Here is a 19,132-nt window from a genome sequence, read left to right as displayed (position 1 = left end):
AATGGAGAGAAATGCAGTTTTATAACCACTAGTTTAATGAGGATTGTCTAAATGTAAGAGATAAAATAGTGTGTCCAAACTGAATTTTCTACTCCTCCCTTCCTTTTTTTAGTGCCTGTTCTCTTACTTGTAGTGTCTTCTTAAGTGTCAGTGTAAAATTAGGGTTTGTATCCTGAAGCCACACTTAATATATGGGCTTCTAACTAATGCTTTAAAACAGGTATCTGAGGAGGTGATTCTGATTGTGTGAAAACCTGCTGTAGGCTGGCTTAGAGTTTTAGATGTGTGGGTATCTTTGGTTAAGCCAAGTGAAAGTTTTAACTATCCTTTTTCTGTAAATGTAATTATGTCAGTAGCAAAACCTATCACAGGGAGTTGAGTGAGAGTAGGAAGTCTCGGTCACTGATATTGCTTTAGTGGCTAATTTAGTTACTAATCCTGTCTTGCTAAGGTCGGTAATGAGAGCACCATAATTACCATAAGTGGTGTAAATATTGCTTTACACAAAGGCTTATTCTTCTAGCAATTTTAATTTTAAAATATCTGTTACAATAACGTATAAAAGTAGCCAGAACACTTAAGATTCCCAGATCTGTACTGCTTAGGTTGTGCTGGATGACTGTTACCTGTTTTCAAATATTCTGTTTTCTTCTGACTAGCTTATAAAATACAACTTTATAAAATAACATGTAATTTCATTATCAGGTAAATATTTTGATTTGAACTGCAAAAAATTCACTGGTGAATGATTCTAAATAGAGGCCTTTATAACACTCAGTTCTTTGTAATTCATTATACCTCAGTTTCAATATGCTGTAGGAATCTGTAGTAAATGGGCTTTTCTTAGGTCAGTTTTATTCTGTATATTAACAACTAAGTTTTTCGAGGAGAATGTTCATTATGTAAATTAGTTATACACAGTCTGTTCTTTCAGGCCTTTCTGGAAATGTGTCAGAGGGCTTTGGAGGTCTTTGCTAGTTTTAATCCCACCCTATAGTCCATGTCCACTTCCTGCCACTCATTTCTGCACTTGCATTGTGCTGTGTTCTGTTCTTTCTAAAGGAAATGTGCTTGTCTGTCTCCACTTGACCCCCCTTCTCCAGCCAAAACTTGGTCTTTCTCATGGTGTGTTAATACCAATAGTCCTTGGATTTACCAGCAGTTCCTGTCTCTTAATAATAACAGTCCTTGGCTGGCTCCACGGCCATCCAGTTATCTGTGTTTGAGACATATACATTAGGCCCTTATCTTCTGGGAATCAAGAGCTCAAAGGGATCTCACTGTGGACTGCTGTTTATAGGGTTGTTAGGCAGTGGGCTTTAATACACATTAGCCCCTTATAATCACAAGCTCAAAGGGTCTCACTTTGAACCACTGTTTATGGGGTAACAAGAGGCTTTAGTTGTAGTAATTTTCCATCCTGGCCAATCTGAGTTGGTAACTTTAATCTTTTACTGCTCAAAACCAAAAATATTATTCCACTTGGGTTGCTACTCAGACAAGAAAAATAAATTTCCAAGGCTGTTTGTTAAAAGCAGATGTTCATTAAACACCTGTTAGTTCCTGGGAACAGACAGTGTTTCTGATAAGCTCTAGGGGAGTTTAATCCAGGTGCAGTTCATCAAGGCTGAGGTGTAATGAACATTTCTCAGATCAGAGAAATCAATGTCCTGCGTGACAGAGGCCTGCAGCACCACAACCCATACCACAGCTAAAGTCAGCTCCTCTCTGCCGCTACGTTCTCCAGGCATAAGCATGAAGTTGTTATAAACGTAATTAATAAAAATTTTAACGTACTTCATTTTGTGGGATTAAAATCTGTTCATAAGGGTAACTAACTTTTCAAACAGGACTAATTTAAAGTATTTTTTTGTATTGCAACACAGCCTTTTAACTGTCTTCTGTAATGTTACTTTGTCAGTTTGTGAAGGGAGATTAAATATCTTGGAAGTCTTTATATGACTGAAGCAATGATTGTAGTGGCATCAGTATTTGTTCTAGGACTCTGTTGAGGTGAAGATTTATAATTATTTAACTGATTTGGCTTACTTGGAAGTGTGTTGAAATTGCAGAAAAGCAATCTTTGTCTCCTATTCAAGAGGAATTGAAGTTCAGCCTGTCACAGGCAAATTTTTATTCAGATTTTGTTTCTAGATAACGATTTCATATGTAAGGTTTAGATTTGAACTAAATAGTTGTCTTTAGTGTAGAAAGCTAACTGTAGCTGTTTGCTATCCAGATGAAAGGGTTTGCTTAGTCTTGAAAACTTTTCTTTAACTGTGTTTAAAAAGAACCCAAAAACTAAAAAAAGCAAGTGATAAGACTATGACTTCATAATTAATTCTGTAGTCTTCTGGCACAGCCTTTTAACAGCTCTGCCTAGTTCCCTACTTGTAGTTGTGTGGAAGAACTGCTGCCCAATGTCTAACAACACAATTTCTCGATTTCATATATGTTTGTCCTGTTAGTAATTTAATTTGTCTGCCTCACTTTCAGGTGTTTTAAACATCATAAGATGTTAAAAACTAGCTAGCTAGTTAAAAAGAGCTAGCTTGTTTATAAATGCTTGTGTTGTGTGTTTTAAATATTTTGTAAAATCACCTGAAAATTTGAGTTTTGAATCTGTAAATTATTTCAGAATGCAGTCTCTGGTATATGACAGGAAAGTGATGTGAATTCTTGCTTTTCTACTCATGACTTTTAAGAACAGGGACTGGTGAGAAATAGTTGATTCTTTTCAATACAATTCTATGCCATTACAGGCTTTGCTCTGATATATGGAAAATGTATTTGGGTAACTTACATCATCTTAGATTTGAGCAAAACATTTCTTTAAAAGCAGTGCCCAAGAGTCCTGAGAGATGCCGCTTTCTGTTGAATCAAAATTAAATTAGTTAAGAATCTATAAATAAAAAATTGACCATTAATGGATTCATAGCTCCTGACCTCATTTTGCAACAGTGATAGTTAGTAATTTGAAGCAAGTCTTCTGAAGCAGGGATTGGTGAGGTTTTAGATGTATAATAAATCAGTTAGCTGAAATTACTGACAGATGTCAAAAGATCAGTGCAAAACAAGCTAGTCCAAGTTTTCTAGCCTTTTGTTTGCTGCATTTGCGGGGGTTTTGCAGCTGCTCTATGTTCTAGTTACCAAACAAGAGTTAGGAGATAGTATTTAGACACTTTTAACTTGCATGACAAGTCACACAAGCAACTGTCCCTCATCACTATGCACTTTTGTCCTAGCCCCTACACACCGCTTCCCACAGTCAAGGAACAGTAGCCAAGCATGACAATGGTTTACTATCTCTTTTCAGAATGCATAATTCAGTGTGTGAACTTAGGATTTCAGGTTTAGTACTTCTCTACGATGTCTTCCGTGGCTCATTATCTAGTTTTTGTCATCTACATATCAATGTATAAGTATCTTAAACACAAGATTGTTGTGTGTTAACAAGTAATGCAAGATTCATGTCCAATTTGCTTTAACTCAGTTATAAATGTTACACTAGACTAGCTCTGAAATAAGTGTAGTTAAACCATCTTAGAGTAAACGCTGAAGCATGTTGTGAGACAGACGCATGCATACATGTGTACATACCTAATCCAGCTTTAGTTTCCTGCCATGCAGAAGCTGTTAAACTTGATGCTGATCTAAGGTGTGAAAAGTCAAAGATGCCCCCCTAACCAGCCAGGGATTTTCACAGATCCTGTTTGAGAGGGCGGAGTGACAGACTAACTTGATTAAAAAAAAGAAGTAGCATGGGATGACAAATTTGAGGCTCCTTTGCCAGCCAAAGCAAACCAGCTTTTTGTACAAATATGAAAAATTTGTTTCATTATCCAAGACTTACATCCTTCCTGAGCTGACATTCCCTGTTCTAATGCCAAAAGAAAGTTTGTCTTTATGGTAAGTCACAAAGCAAGAATGGTATAAAAATAGAACTGAGTGTTTTGTGCGAGTGCTCTGCATATCGATCCCTGAATGCCTTGATAGCAGTTTAATTTTTAATATGTCAACTTCTGTGCTGTGGGATTTAAATAGTTTTCCTCAACATGAAACTGCATAATTCAGAGTTACAAAATTATGCTTAAAATATCTTTGGCTTTCTATCCTGCTGTAAACAGCAGCTTTAGCATTGTGTTTGGAACACTGTCTACAGAGAGCGGAAAATCCCACTTGTATTTGCTTAGTAACAATAAGATTTTAAACTTCTATTGGCACATATGTTACCTTGTTAGATACTGTAACTGTGTACTCAGCCTGCACCTTAGCAGACTTGAGAGTTTTCTTCCACCTTGAATTTATAAACTGACCAATTCTGCCACTTTGTGGATAGCAGAAGGACATACAGGTTGTCTTGCTTGTGAGAGCAGGTGATGATAGACATTGTTTATAGGGTTTTGGTTCATGCATAACTAAGTTTTTGGTTTGAGGTTTGTTTTCTTTTTTTTTCCACACTTTTTAAAGTGACTTTCTTCAGAGTGAGAGGAAATGATCACTGGGTCTGCTTGCCTTGATGGTGTCATGTAAAGCCTTTTACCTAGTGAGCTTAAAATTTTAACTCGGTGATAATTGACTAGGGCATGTAATTAGGAGTTTGATCTTGTTTCAAGAAACTAGCAGAAGAAAATGTTTTGACTGCCTGGATTTGTCATATATATGAATGTTTCTTCCGCAAGGATCTAATTGTTTCGAAAAATGCTTCCTTGAGGCCATGCATGCATGCAGAGTTCCACATGTCAGTGTATTTGATGGAACTGCAGTTGCATCACCTGCCTTCTGCTGCCTTTAGCACTGAGGCAGAACCAAAATGCCGAGTCCTGCCACTCAGAAATTTCAAATTTCGGAGAAACGATTTTTAAATTGCCTCAGTTGCCCTGTTAGCCATACTTTTCACACTGAATTTCACAGGGAGATGGGGCATATAATGGCCAACTGCCACGTTCTTGGGCAGAATTTGACCTCTAGTCTTTTAGTTCTGCTTAAATGACAGGCTTCTCCATCAGTGATAGGAATAATTTTCCTGTCTTGTGTGGTAGGGCTACATCTTTGACGTGGCCATTTTTTTTCTGTAATTTGAGTTTGTGACTCCCCACATGCCTTTTGATGCAACTGGTTTGAAAACTTCGAGAATTTTTCAGTATTGAAAGAATTCACACAAAACACTCAAAAAAATCTGAAACTTTCTTACCACTGATGAAATACCCTGCACTATATATTTGTCAACTCCTCTTGGTGTATCTGTCATGCCAATGTGTTTTTGTGTTCCCCCAAGAGACTTGAGTATCTTGCTCTAACACATGCTTACTCCATCTTGACACCACTGGTGTCTACCACAACTCAGACACTGAACACAGGTGCTTCTCAGCTGCCTGAAGGGGCAGCTGTTCAAGTCAGTGTATTTGGGAAGGCACCATTTGGAGTGCTCTTGAGGGATATAAATGGAACTGAAGTACCTGGTTAGGTCCTATGGTATACCGCATTTACCCACAAGTTCTTTTGATGGGACGTTTTTGGAATGCACTGAAGAGGATTTCTTCCTCTGCATGTGCGCTCTGGTCTTCGAGGCCTTTTTTGTACAGGTAGGTGTTCTAAGCTTATTGAAGTTACCAGATGTGGAAAAAGATCCCTTTGCAGCAGTCAGGCAGTATCAGAGCTACTTCTTGCTTCTATCAGTATGTAATTTTGACGCTGGCTTTTGACTGTTTAACCCCATGGAGGACTTAGACAAGAATCCATGGATGTGGAGTCTACACTAACATTGCAATTGAACTCCTCAGCTTCTGAATTTTAAGTGGTGCTGTCTCGTATGTGAAATGCTGAGGATACAGGTGTGCAGAGTACAGCTTTGGTAGCTTAATCTTTTGCTTTTATTTTGCCTATACAATAATGATTTGAGCAGCTGTGTGCTTACAGTTACTGCAGACCTATAATGATAGCCTGAGGCACTAGAAGTATTTTAGTGATTTAACAAAACCTGTTATCAGTGTTTGTCATATTTCAAAGTATTTGTCAGTGTGCTTTGTTAAAGCAGTGAAAAATTCTGAAGAATGTATAATGCTTCATAATGCAGTAGACGAGGAAAAGGTAAAGATTAATTGAGAAGGATTTCTGCTGTCATAATAATACAGTCAAGTTAACAGCCTGCCATTTTTCCTTAATATTTCCGCTTAAAAAAACCTAGTTATTTGAATAATGTGTTAATTTAATAAGTTGTGTTCTTTAATATTTCTGTAATTAAATTCCTATAGGGAGTATTATCACTTGCTGTGTTAATTGTTTTGATATATGTTGTGAAACATATTTTTTTTTTTAGTAGCTTGGACAGATTATCAGAAAATATACATATTCTGCAGTTAAAAAAGGGAATCCTTTCAGCAGGTTTACAAGAAACTTACTGGAGAATCTGTCATTTCTAAGACTCTCCCATAAGCAATATCCTAAATTATTTTAATTAGTGTAAGAACAGTAAATATTTTATCATTGTTTTTCCTTGTGGGTGTGTCACTTGCTTTTCTGTATATAATTTTGTTTACTCAAACTATTGGTTCAACTCTTACAAATTCATTTTGCAAGAAAGAAAAATCTTGGATTAGTATTTTTTTTTTGAGGGATGGGAGGGACTTTGCAAATGTGTGTGTGTGGTGAAGAGGAAGATTTTGTACTTACAGTAAATTACAGCTACAGGAGAATTTAAAACTATCCTGCCTGCTTTGGGGTTGTATAACAGTGGTGTATTTTAGTGGTGATGTTAGTTTATATGAAAATCTTGCTGTAGATTTCACATTGAAGAAATAAATCTCCTTAAAGCATTTTTTTTTTCTATAAAGGGATCTCTCTCTTTGTGAAGATATGGGAAAGTGAAATATTTGAAATGACATGCTGTGCCCAGTACTGGTTTATGCTAAAACTTTGGTCTGTTTCACGAAATGTACTACGCTTACTGAGGGAGCTGAAATTGCCTTGGAGACAACATGAGGAATCTGTTGTGCCATGAAAGAAATGCCTGCAAAAGCCTGCTTTCTGTGGCTGCTGGCTCAGACAATTCCAGGCTGTCTCTTTAGATGTAGAAAACTGGATGTTTTTAAATCGTAGATGCTTCTGTTTTAGTATTTTTAGGCAGAATGGCTTGCTACAGGAGAGAAGTATGGTAGTCTGCTTTTGACTGCTACAGTGTTTTCGGGCAGTTGGGGTTTGTGTGCAAGAAAGACTAGTACAAAATTTTTTTCATCTGTAATCTTTTTGGTGTCTTCTCAACAATTGATTATATTTTCCGCTTTTATGTATATATCCATTTGTGGATAGGGAGAGAGGGAGAAGATTGCTCAAGTTGTAGAAATGGCTAGAGGATTATATGTCCAATTCTGCTTCTGTTGATCTTAAAATGTAGTATGGATGAAATTTATTTTACCTTGTGGCAAAAAGATAGGTTTCTAAAAAAAAAAATTTTTTTTCAGAAAAGTAAAGATGCTGTCTCTGGCCAAGCATCAAATAAGCAAGTATTGCTTCATTACCAAGAAGATTTTAACCTTTCGTTTTCATCTTCCAAAAAGAATTTGGATCCCTTCAATCATCAGTCCAGTTCTCAGCAGAACAATCAAGGCTGCTGGCCATTCAGGTGGTCCTAGCTTCACTGATTTTTTAGTTTTTAAGAGGGCCGTGGCATTTCCAAAGCTGTTAAAAATATACGTAGTTTAAGGTGAAGCCTTAAACAGTGAGAAGTGCAGTGCATGAACTTTGGTGTTGAAAATACTATTGTGTAAATTTTTAAAATAAATGCAATTATCTGAAATGAGTCATTCAATCAAAATGTAGTTGAGTTTCTAAAAGTTGGGAGACATAGTTTTTCTATTAAGAAAATCAAATAGTAAGTATATTTTTTATTTGCAAATGAAGTAACATTTACTACATTCAGGGAGAAATTTTGGTTCTTATAGCAGGATCAGCATGGCTTTCTTTTTTTTTTAGTCTTTCTGTGAAATAAAAGATCTAGAAATATTTTTAGTATATAGAAAAATCACAAAAGTCTGATTGTAGAAGAATGATAAAATACTTTGAGGACTAAGGTTAAGAACTCTGTTATGTGCCTATTCCTTACAATTTTGAAGTCTTTTCAATCTCCTGCCTTTGAGAGTTTGTAAATATTTTGTGACGCTTATTTGTTCTTTTGATTTACTATTGGCATGGAATCACTTCATTGTTTGCTAACTCTTGACAAAATTAATCTCAGTTGCACAAAGGAGACAGTAAATTGAATATGTCTGCATATTCAAAAAGAGTATCAAGAATATTGAGGAGCTTCTTTAAATGTTACCCTTGGGCTATAACAGTCAAAGCTGAAGGCCCAACTTTTATTTTTGCTCACTTTAAATGATGTGAAATAGACTGGCTTTCATAACGAAAGTGTTGGACAATTGTAATTAACAGTATTAACTTGCTAATCAAGACAAGCCTACAACCCTGCTACTGATTGTTTTTTCTGGCTGCCAGGCAGTGATTTTGGATCCAACTGATATGGTTGCCAGCTGCTTCTGGCATGTGGAGTGCTGGCACAAAAAGGCACTGTGGTATTGCAGAGTGCTGAAGGTTTATGTTTATGCTCTATCTTTATATACAGTAACTGCCTGCCTAAGAAAAATGGGTACCAATGTATGTGCTTTAGCTTCCATTAAAATGCTTTTTTTTTTTAAAGGATTTTGGGGAAACACAAGGTTTCCACCTGTGGTGGTTGCAGATTAGTGTGCTTCCTCAAATGTATTACAACCTCTGCACGTTGAATGGGAAAGGCATTTTAAGTCATGTATGTAGTATTTTTTTTCCTGTCAAACATCAATGAAAACGTTAGTGCAGCCTTTTGGCATAAATATTCAAGGACAAGAAATTGAGTTGGAAAGCAGATAGATTAGGTATTTGCTGGAGCAAAGTCCATTTCCTAATTAGGAAGAAATAACTGAAAAAAACCCAAAATGGTACACTTCTGAGTCCAGGTAGTATCACTGCAGAAGTTTTAACTTTTGAAACCTGCAGTTCAAATTAACGTCTCTTCAGCCATAGCAAATGCTCTCTTTGCTGCTGTTAGCCTTTCCTTTTGGCTCAAGTTGGTGTGCATATGCAGCATCTAATGCAAGGGATCTAAAGCTGTTCTTTGCATAAATACTTAACAGGCTTGTGAAGTGGTGCATGGATTTGGCAATAAGCAACCCAGTTGGGAGAAAACAAGAAGAAAAAAAATTGTAAAGCGAAGGATTAAAGCCGACAGAACAAATTCTTGTTGAATAATTGTTTTACCTTATCACGAAAGTATTTCTGAAAGCCCAAGTTTGATAGCTAAGTAATCTGGCAATTTCTTTCAATGTCAGACCCTGTCAGGTTAAAGTGGTTTAGAGTTTCCAGAAAGTTTCTAGACTCCAGCATTCTGTCAGTTTGTACAGACATTATTCCCTTATCTTGAAGAAGTAGTCAACAATAATCAGGACCCAAGGGGGCCGAAATAATCAGGTTTTCAAATGCTAGCATTTGTGCTGGAGCTACAGTCAAAGAGGAGTCCTCTGCTGGTACATACAGTTGTTAGCTCTTGAGTCTTGTGCAGGTACTCCCTTCTAGCAGAAGAAAAAAACTAAAAGGCAGAAAATGAAAACATGATTGAAGTAAAGTTACAGCCTGAAATTTAAACTACTTTTAAAGTTACTTTTATAATTATTTAGGATTATTCTAAGGTTTGCTCTTTAGGCGTTAATTTGGATTACATGTAAACTTACTTTGCTTGAGTAACTACTTTTGTCTGTCTCCTTACTTGAAATCAGCCTTATCTGCATATGACAACTTCTAAAATCCTTTGTTCTTTAAAACTTGAAAGTAGATAGATTTCAAAGGGAGATTTATAGACTATAGGAGTATTGTATTTGAAGTTTGACGTGACAGCAATCAAATACATTCAATATGGTAATTTTTAATGGTGACTGTAATTTTTTTTAATGATTTATGAGCTTTAGAATACCTTGCTTCCTATTTTTCTGTTCAGCCTAAGGTTCTACTTTGTTCATCTCTTACTTTGGTCAAGTACTGGCATTTCTTCTTTACCCCTAATTTGTCTTATATATTCCTGTTTGCCTCTTGCCTTATTTCTACCTTTTGGTAGCATAGATCTTGCAGTGTAGGATAGCAAGAAGAAGTTTAAATCCTTTTTGATGGCTTTCTCTTTCAGGATAACATTTTGTCACCTGCCTTTCCAAAGCAAATGGCTCTATGTGGGCACTGAAAGAGGAAACATTCACATTGTCAATGTGGAGTCATTTACTCTCTCAGGCTATGTCATCATGTGGAATAAAGCCATTGAACTGTGAGTTTAACCAAGTTTTGTCTGTGGAGGGGAGGGAACAGCAGTGTCCCAGATGTTGTTGGAATCCCATCTGTTGTTGTCCCATCAGCTCTAGGAATATCATTGTTATCTAGATAGGCCTCCATATTCATCTTATTGCATTACAAACACAATCAAAGTACATAGTCATGTGAATATTTTTATTTTCAGGAATGTGAAGTGCTATTGTAAATATATGCTTCTGCCTTTTAGATGTATTTTATCATATTCCTGGGATAGACATGGAAATAGACAAAATAGTATAGAAATAGATGTAAAAGTCACTATGTGTGGGGATAAAATAGAAGAAAAAATAATATACATTAAAATATGGTGTGACTGGTACTTGGGCAGACATGTCACTTCTACAGTTGGGGATTAAAGACCAATGTGTAAATATAATGCATTTTTTAAGAGGGCTGATGTATTCTGAGTTGGCAGTGACTTTCTGAAATGCAAATTTAGATAAGTCTATTCCAAGAGCAAAATACATTTTATAGCTATTGTCACTGCTTCTCCTTTTTTAATGTTAAAATTGTATGTACAAATATAGTAGTTTGTGGGGGAACAATGTAATTGTGTGCTGCTCTTCCTGTGCTGGTGTTTTGTTCCCAGTATGTCTTCTTTCAAAAAGAAAGATACGAAGTCCATCACTTGCAAAAGGGTGTTGAAGCAAACACAGCTCTTTATTGGTCCATCTTCTTCAATAGCAGGAAGTCCACATAAAGTGTTAATTCTGTGTTATTGTAACAGTGGCCATCTTGGGCAGTTTGTGGATAATGGCAAATCTTGTATTCCAGTGTAAATGTAAACACTTTATCCTACAGTGTCAATTCTGTAACAACAGATGTTAAGATGTTTAAAGCTAATGTTAATTTTTTTTGTTGTTGATAGGCAGTAAATTAGTCTTTCCTTAAGACAGAAATTAAGTGTCTGCAAACAGACACAGTTTTTATGGGCTTGAAGATAAAAGTAAAAGTAACTCCATTTTGAAATGTCACAACTTGCTTACATGGAGTCTGTGTCTGCAGAATCTCTATTACTTCCAATTATTTTGAGATACCATTTAGGGCAGGGGACAATGTTTTAAATTTAAATATTTCTTTTTTAGGTCATCCAAATCTCACCCAGGACCTGTTGTCCACATTAGTGACAATCCAATGGATGAAGGAAAGGTAGGATATTTTAAAGACTCTTCAATAGGTTATTTTCAAAGCAAGACTTTTTAAAGTATAGATACCACTGCTATTTAAGGAAGGATTAAGTATATGAAGACAACAAAGGTTTTAGGCCCTAAAAGTAATACAAAGCAAGGCACAGACACGACTGTAGGACACATTACTGGAATAAATCATCTTGTAATCAGAAACATTTGAAAACGTAGATGAAAATGATTAGCTGCAAAATTTTTGGAAATAAATGCAAATAATGTTACTTGTGGTGATAAAAATTAAGATCTTGTTACAAAAAAACCCACCAGTCATAACTAGAGTGCTGAAAGGGTGATGGAAATTAATTCCACTTTATCATGCTCTTGGGTATTATTTCACAACTTCAAAATGCTTATTTATATCGCATACCTATTCTATTTATATAGAATACCATCTACTTTGTCTTCAGATTAAGTAATCTGAGACAGGGTTTTGTGGAATTTGACATCTAACTCCTACTCCCATATTAGGCCATTTATTGTAATCACTAATGAAACTGGCCTACAGAACAAGGTATTTCAGAAAAATAAACAAAAATATATGAGAAAGATCTATGTATTAGACTTGTATTTTCATTCTTATGAGATAGTATTAACATAATCATCTGTTCATCTTGTCAAGAAATTTTACAGTACATATTCTTGAAACCCTTGCAAGACAGAAGTCCTTGTCCTGTGACATACCATTTTGCTTACTAGTGTTCTACATATGCAGGAGAAATATTTTTTTGTCTACTTTGTGTTTTTTATGTCAGTAGTAGATTAAATTGGAGAGAGGGAATGATCCTATTGTCTTAGCAGTGGTTTGAGAGTTTTAGCTAGTTATCAGCCTGTGTCCTGAACATCTGAGGTTTCAGTCCAGCAGAGAATTTAATGAGTAGAAGCTTTTTCATTAATATGAGCACTCACTGCAGTAAGTGCAGAACTAATGGGTTTCTCTGTAGAATTAGGTTTGAATCACATTCCAGGCTTATGGACACTGCCATATGAATGCAATGAAGCTGTTGTAATTTCAAGAAATACAAGTGTTCAATTTATTTTGATGTATTCCACCCCACATCTAATTATTGTCAATTAAAGTTTAAAAATTACTGGTTTTATTCATCAGGCTACCAATCAGTGTTTTGAAATCTGACCTTACGCTTTTCTTATTTCTCGTAAGAAAAACATTACTGAAAAACCCTGTGTAGTTGGAAAAATCCCCCATGTGCACACTTTTAAAATTTGTTCATGCTTTTAGCTTTCTAATCACAGTGGTTTTTCTAATGATTCAAGCTAAAATAGAAAAATTATAATATATGGCATATGATAGACCAGATAATTAAAGATAATAGTGTACATAATGTTAATGGGAAAAATTGAATATTCACTTTTCCTGGATCAAACGTGTCTAATATTTATGGTATCTAGTGCTGTAGAGCACCGAAAGAGATGAAATACTTTATTTGTAAGCTTGCAGGAGATCTCTTATTTTTGTACTGGAGACAACAGCACACCTTGAAAATCTTAGCATGCTGAAAAGACTGTTCAGGCAAAACCTCTAGGTATGGCACTAGATTGTTACTACTGCCTTATGTTGGCCATGGTTTGGTTTTTTTTTTTTTTCCATTAAGAGAAGTAGCACTTAAGACAGGAGAGCAAAACACTTAGATACTCAACAATGTGTTAGAGGAGCTATTAAGAGCAATTGTAGTCTTCACTCCCTGCAGTAAAGGTTTAAACTTGCTCCTTGCAAAAAGATTATTTGGGAAATTATTTAGTTTAGTTTCTATTTGGGAAATTATTTAGTTTAGTTTCTGTAGCTTTCCTCCTGTGAACAAATAATGTTTCTGGTGTTCTTTCAGCCAGTTATCTCAGTTGTGATTAACATCAGGAGAAAGCTCATAGTACGTAGTTTCTTTACAGACAATGAACTCTTACTGAGAACTTCAGAGGAAATATTGTATTCTTCCAGCAAATTTAAGCAGAACAAATTCCAGTGAAGAAAATGCACAATAAAGTCCTCATTTTCAAAACCCCTTATTTTCACTCAGGGTGGAGTACACATAACAAGGTTTTAATATAGATCTTTCTGCAACTCAAAGTGATTTCCAAGGAATCTTCAGAAGGATGCTTTCATTTTTTTCTAGTTTTGCATGGATGTCCATTGTATTTTCTGAAACTTGAGGACAATAAGTACAAAGTAGACCTTTCTAACATTGAGGCATTCACCTCTTTAGTTTTTGTTTTTATAACTGCTTGCAGTTACTATATGTAGTATTATGCTGCATATCTTTTGGGACAAGAACTTCAGGCATTGCAAATAATATAATTTTGCTTTTTCTTATAAAGAATTAATGTATCTTCTTAATGCAGCTTCTGATTGGCTTTGAATCTGGGACAGTGGTATTATGGGACCTGAAGTCAAAGAAGGCAGATTACAGATATACACATGATGAGGTAACATTTTTCATCTGCGTTACTTACTCTGAGGATATAATTCACTACTTGAATAGTGACTTTCATTATTTGTTAATCTCCTGCTTCTCTCACTAGTGGATCAATAAGTAGGTCTCTGAAATTGCAAGTACTGGAAATTTTCTCTAGAACAGCAGTAGGGCTTGGATAATAAAGTTCATACCAAATAACTTCACTGAGTTTAAATTTGTATAGTAATGAATGGTGGCATAGATTTCTTCACTAAGCTTTTAGATCTTTTTTCTGTTAATCATGTGACTTTCACCTGTGTTAAGGGCTTAAGTTGAAACAAGATGGTTTGGCAATTTCTGTGATTTGGAATCTCTCACATATTCTGGGAACTGTGAGAGGAAAGAGCAGAGGAAGAAACCACTAAATAGTCTCACTACAACATTTCTCTGACCATTTTTTCTCTGTAGAATGAGATCAGTTCTCTTTGAAATAAGAGTGGGGGAGGTTTAAAAAAATGACCTTAGGTAGCATTCATTTCTTTAAAATTTGATTCTTGAGAGAATAGACTTTTTGAAAGACTGAGATTAAGAAAAATGAGTCAGCATAATAGGAAAGGTGATGCATTTTGTTTAAAATAATATAGAATTGGTCTTGATTACATTTTGTTGATTGTAAAATGGCTTTGTCATCGTTCAGTACCAGCTCTAGGGTTTTGGAGGGGGAGAGGGGAGTGAGGTTATTGGGTTTTCTTGGCGATAGTCCTGGCTCAGTACTTGTACTTCCATGTATTTTTCTAATCAAGAGTTTTCTTGGAGAGGGGAGCTCTGAAGTAGTCTAAGCCTTGGATGATCAGAAATGTCCATATAAGCCCCAGAGTGTGTTATGCAAAGAACAAATTTTCTCCCTGCCATTTTCATTGCATGAACCTAATTAATTCCCTTTATCTTTTTTTTTTTCACGAATTTGTTCCTGTCTTCATCATCTTTTTCTTCCTAGATCTCTTCCTTGTTATGTTCTTCTCTAAATTTTAACCATTCTATTTTGTCTTTGTTTTATAAAACAGAAATATAGCAACATATATGAAGATGTGGGCACACTGGATTTATCATGTGGAATAATTGTCTTTGGACTTGTTTTCTTTTTATCTTGATATTGGATTAGCCTTTTGATGCTGCAAGCAAAAAGCAGATGCTTCCTTGAAACAACCCATTGTAAAAGCCAAGACTCATTCTTCAGGTGTTACTTGTCAGATCAATGTCCTGACATTTAGGCATCATTTTTCATTGACATAGTTGGACAGTAAAAGTTAAAATCTTTCTGCAGTTTTTTCCTGAAATCCTGATTTCTGCTTTGAATGTAGTTTGGTACTGTCAGCAGACTTTGCCGTCTTAGTATTGTTGTTCTAATTTTCCATGTTGATTATGAATAAACTGAGCAGTATAGATGCCTGAGGGTCTCTACCATTTAGCTTCATCCGTGAACTAATCAATTAGAGCCAGCCCGTTTTTTTAGTTTTAGCTTCCTTTGAGATTGTTGTTGAAGGACTTTGAAAATTTTGTTGGCAGCTTAAGTGGTGTTTCCTTGGACCTCATGCCTGTTACCATTCTTGGATGTTTGTTTGACTATAATTACCTCTCACAAAAAGCATGTTGACTACTTGTATCAGGTGTATTATACTCATTATTATCTCATAATTTATACTCATATTGTTATCTCAGTATATACCCACATATTATCCATGCGTCAGTTAACTCTGCTCTTGATTAAAATTTTGTTGCAGTTTCTAGAAATTTACCTAAGGTAGACACCATGCTGCTCATTCTGATTTTTTTATTTTTTTGATTTTGTATTCCATTTGTTTAAAAATTGACTAAATACCAGTCTCAATACTTTCTGAACCAATTCTTACTTGAGAGGCCACAGAGATCAGTGGATAGTTCAGATGTTACATCTTTGATTTTCTTTAGGATTTAGAAGTGAGTGCATCCAGGTGTTCAGTCTGGGTTCTTTGGTTGCAAAAGGGGTAATGAAATACCTCAGGTCAGACCCTTGGTATAGAAATGTGCTTATCATAACTTGGGAATAGTTAGGAAAGGAAAAGAAAAAAGATGACGGTTTGGTAATGTAGTGGTGTCCTTGCTCAAGAGAGTGTGCACACAAAAGACTCAGGGTGGAACAGTGGAGCAGTGCCTTGTCTCAGGAGATCTCCTCTGTTTCTGGTTAGTGTGACGCAGAGCAAAGAAAGTTCTTTGTCATTTTGTTTCCTGCTAACAAACTGTGTGAATTTGGACATTTCTATGCAGAGAATCTTTCTAGCTAGTTTCTTGTTGATTTCCTGGTTTTGTGCCATTGTTACAGAACTTCTTTCACGCACTGACTGTAAGGGCTGTATTCTATCATGAGCATGTGTGCCAACCTACCCTTAAGGGACAGGGAGCATCTAATGTCACAACATGCTTCACCTCTTCTCTCACAGAGGATAATGCATGTGACATTCTGCCCTGTAGCAGGAGCAGGAATTTAAGCCTCAGGATTTATACCCTTGGTTCTCTGCTTGTTCTTGACGAGAACTCTTCTGCGTGTGGAGTTGACAACCAGTAGGAAGAGAGCTACTTAGTCCAATCTTGTCACACTTGCCATCTTAGTGGGTGGCTAGGCTTCCTCAGGCATCATGAGCAGGGTGGCCAGGACATGGATACCATAAAGAACATTTGCTAGAAACTTTGCCATTGGAATGGTTTCCTCCTCTCTCATCACTTTGTAGTTGATGCTATTTTTAAAGCATGTAACTTGAAGTACTGTGCAGTCTTTCACCATCATTTGATGCAACTTCCTTAACTCAAAACTTTGGATGTGTGCAGAGATCCAAATGTCATTTTTTCTTCCTTAGCAGAGGAAAATCATAATGAGGGTCAAAATCCCTGTGTGTCCAGAGGATTGTGGAGATATCTGTTATTTCCTGAGGGAAGACGTTGAATCCAATTATATGGGTTTGCAGCTTCCTGCTTGGCTTCGTTTCAAATGGCCTGACCTTTGGAGGCTTTCTTGAAGCAAATTCCCATGTTGTGGTAGGGCAGTCTCATTTGCTGCCTGAAAGCCAGGTTAATGGAACACTGTGCAGTGCACACTTTCTTCCTGTCTGAACACGTGTGCCTTCCCAGCACCCTGGGCTTATAGCTGCAGCACAAGGACACTAGGACAGTCACCCCAAGGACAGGAGCAGGTGGTTAACATTAACCATGGTTGGGGGATGCAGCTCTAGATAATGATTTGGGTTAGTGCTGATTGCAGGCATATTCTCCCCTCCAGAACATTCTACGTACAGGAGACATAGTTCTGGAATAGGCTGTAAAATGCTGCAGAATTGCAAAACAATTTAGCTATAATTTGTACTTGATCTTTCTGTATTATGAATAAAATCCTGAACTTAAAGTAGTGTGTATTTTTTATAATAACAGTAATATTTTGAATATTTAGAAATATTTACAATAACGCACAAATATAACATTCTTTTTCAGAGAATTTGGAGAAAATTATTTGTGCATAGTGGAACTGCAGCTGTGAATTAACTTGTATTTAGAAAATTTCTTTGAAACCCTTTACTCAAATCATCCCTTTTGTCTTGGGCAGACTCAATGAAAAAGTAAGACTAAATTCCTTTTGCAGCATCCTGAAGCCTTTTATATGCAGACATTGGGGATTTAAGGAAAGTAAGCTGTGCATTTGTTATGTAAAATACAGTTTATATTGCAGTCATTTCCCAACCTGTATGTTCATGAAAGAAATAAAACAAATTTCTCAACTATTGGCTTTTTCCTAAAAAAACCTCCCCAATCCCTCAACTGTAACTTCTGAAAACTAAAGCTTGTTTTATAATCAATTCCTTTCTGAAAGTAATATTTTGTTTGTTCTGATGTCAAGTAAGCTTTGACAGCATTAACTATAATGCATTATAGATTACTATTTTTAGACTCAGTGTTCTGGTACGTGGCTGAGTGTAAGAGATTATTTTAGAGCATTAAAAACATGTCAAAGTAGCTTGTGGAATTAAGAGGACAGGGGAAAGAGAAACAACCCTGGTATGTGACTTGCCAGAAACCAAAGTGTGTCAATGTATTTCATGTCATTGAAGCAATCTTCATGATGTATTGTGATTTAAGTCTCAGTAGCTACATTTTTTTGTTTTCTTCCTTTTGCAGGATTTTTTTCATTCCTTAGATTGTTGACAAGTGAGTTAGCATAGGTACTCCCAAGTTTTAAAATAATTTCTTTGTATATTATGGTGAACCTGTAGAAAAGGAGTCAGTATCATCATCCATTCATGTTTAAGCAAAAATGCTGCTCATATCCATGGAAATTAAAGAACTGTCATAATAAGGCTGTGAAATCTGGATAAGATGTGGTAAATAACCAGTCTGGTTTACAAAATAATTAATCATGGACTTTGCCAAGTCCTACACAGTGTATTTCAAGTTAAATTAATGTCAAAAAAGAGTAAAGGATCATTGAGAAATCCAAAGAATTATGAAAGGACTTATCAATGTCTCTGGTGCATTCCATATTTCCAGTATTTTAAATTTGGTGTTAGAAAACTGGATTCAAAAAATTCTCTTGAAAACAGGGTAAACTGCTTAAATTAATAACTTTTGTGTTTACGTCATTGAAATCCTCCATGCACTGTTCTGATTTTTGCTGGGATAGGTTTAATTTTCTTTCTAGTAACTGTGTGTTTTGATTCACTGTGAATAACTTTGATAATACACTGATGTTTTAGTTGTGCTGAGTAGTTTTTCTTGCAATTATTGAACTGTTCTTACCTCAACCCATGGGTTATACCATTTTTTCCTGGTTCTCCCCTGGATTCTGGTGGTGAGTGAGCAGCCTTGTGGTGCCTGGCTGCTGGTTAAACCATGACAGATTAGAAGAGTGGTCACAAACTGTTCCAAAATCATCTGCATGTAATCAGCTGTAGGGCTAAAATAAGCCTGTAGGAATTTAAAAAATGGGATTATTTATATCACTGTTTAATGAATTTAAACACCTAACTTCCCTGGTGGAAAAATAACATAAAAACTTGAGTCTTTATTGATGAACTTAAATTGCAAGGTTGCATTTAAATTATTCAATGTTGTACCTCTTAAAAGTACCAAGAT

General features: G+C 35.9%; 1 protein-coding gene across 7 annotated transcripts in view; it reads left to right on the top strand.

The window, feature by feature from the left end:
* STXBP5 (syntaxin binding protein 5) overlaps positions 1-19,132 on the top strand; it is a 106,406-nt gene that overhangs the window by 30,701 nt on the left and 56,573 nt on the right. For all 7 annotated transcript variants that reach the window (XM_066178892.1, XM_066178890.1, XM_066178887.1 and 4 more), the window contains exons 5-7: positions 10,208-10,342; positions 11,472-11,535; positions 13,926-14,009. In XM_066178892.1, the coding sequence (XP_066034989.1) occupies positions 10,208-10,342; positions 11,472-11,535; positions 13,926-14,009 (283 nt within the window). The remainder of the gene's footprint in view (positions 1-10,207; positions 10,343-11,471; positions 11,536-13,925; positions 14,010-19,132) is intronic.

Source organism: Chamaea fasciata, unplaced genomic scaffold (assembly GCF_029207755.1).
Source record: "Chamaea fasciata isolate MVZ Bird 193981 ecotype frontalis unplaced genomic scaffold, bChaFas1.0.hap1 SCAF_3, whole genome shotgun sequence".
NCBI classification, from domain to species: domain Eukaryota; kingdom Metazoa; phylum Chordata; class Aves; order Passeriformes; family Sylviidae; genus Chamaea; species Chamaea fasciata.
The sequence above is the reverse complement of the archived record's forward strand: the minus strand, read 5'-3'. Positions and strand labels throughout refer to the sequence as shown.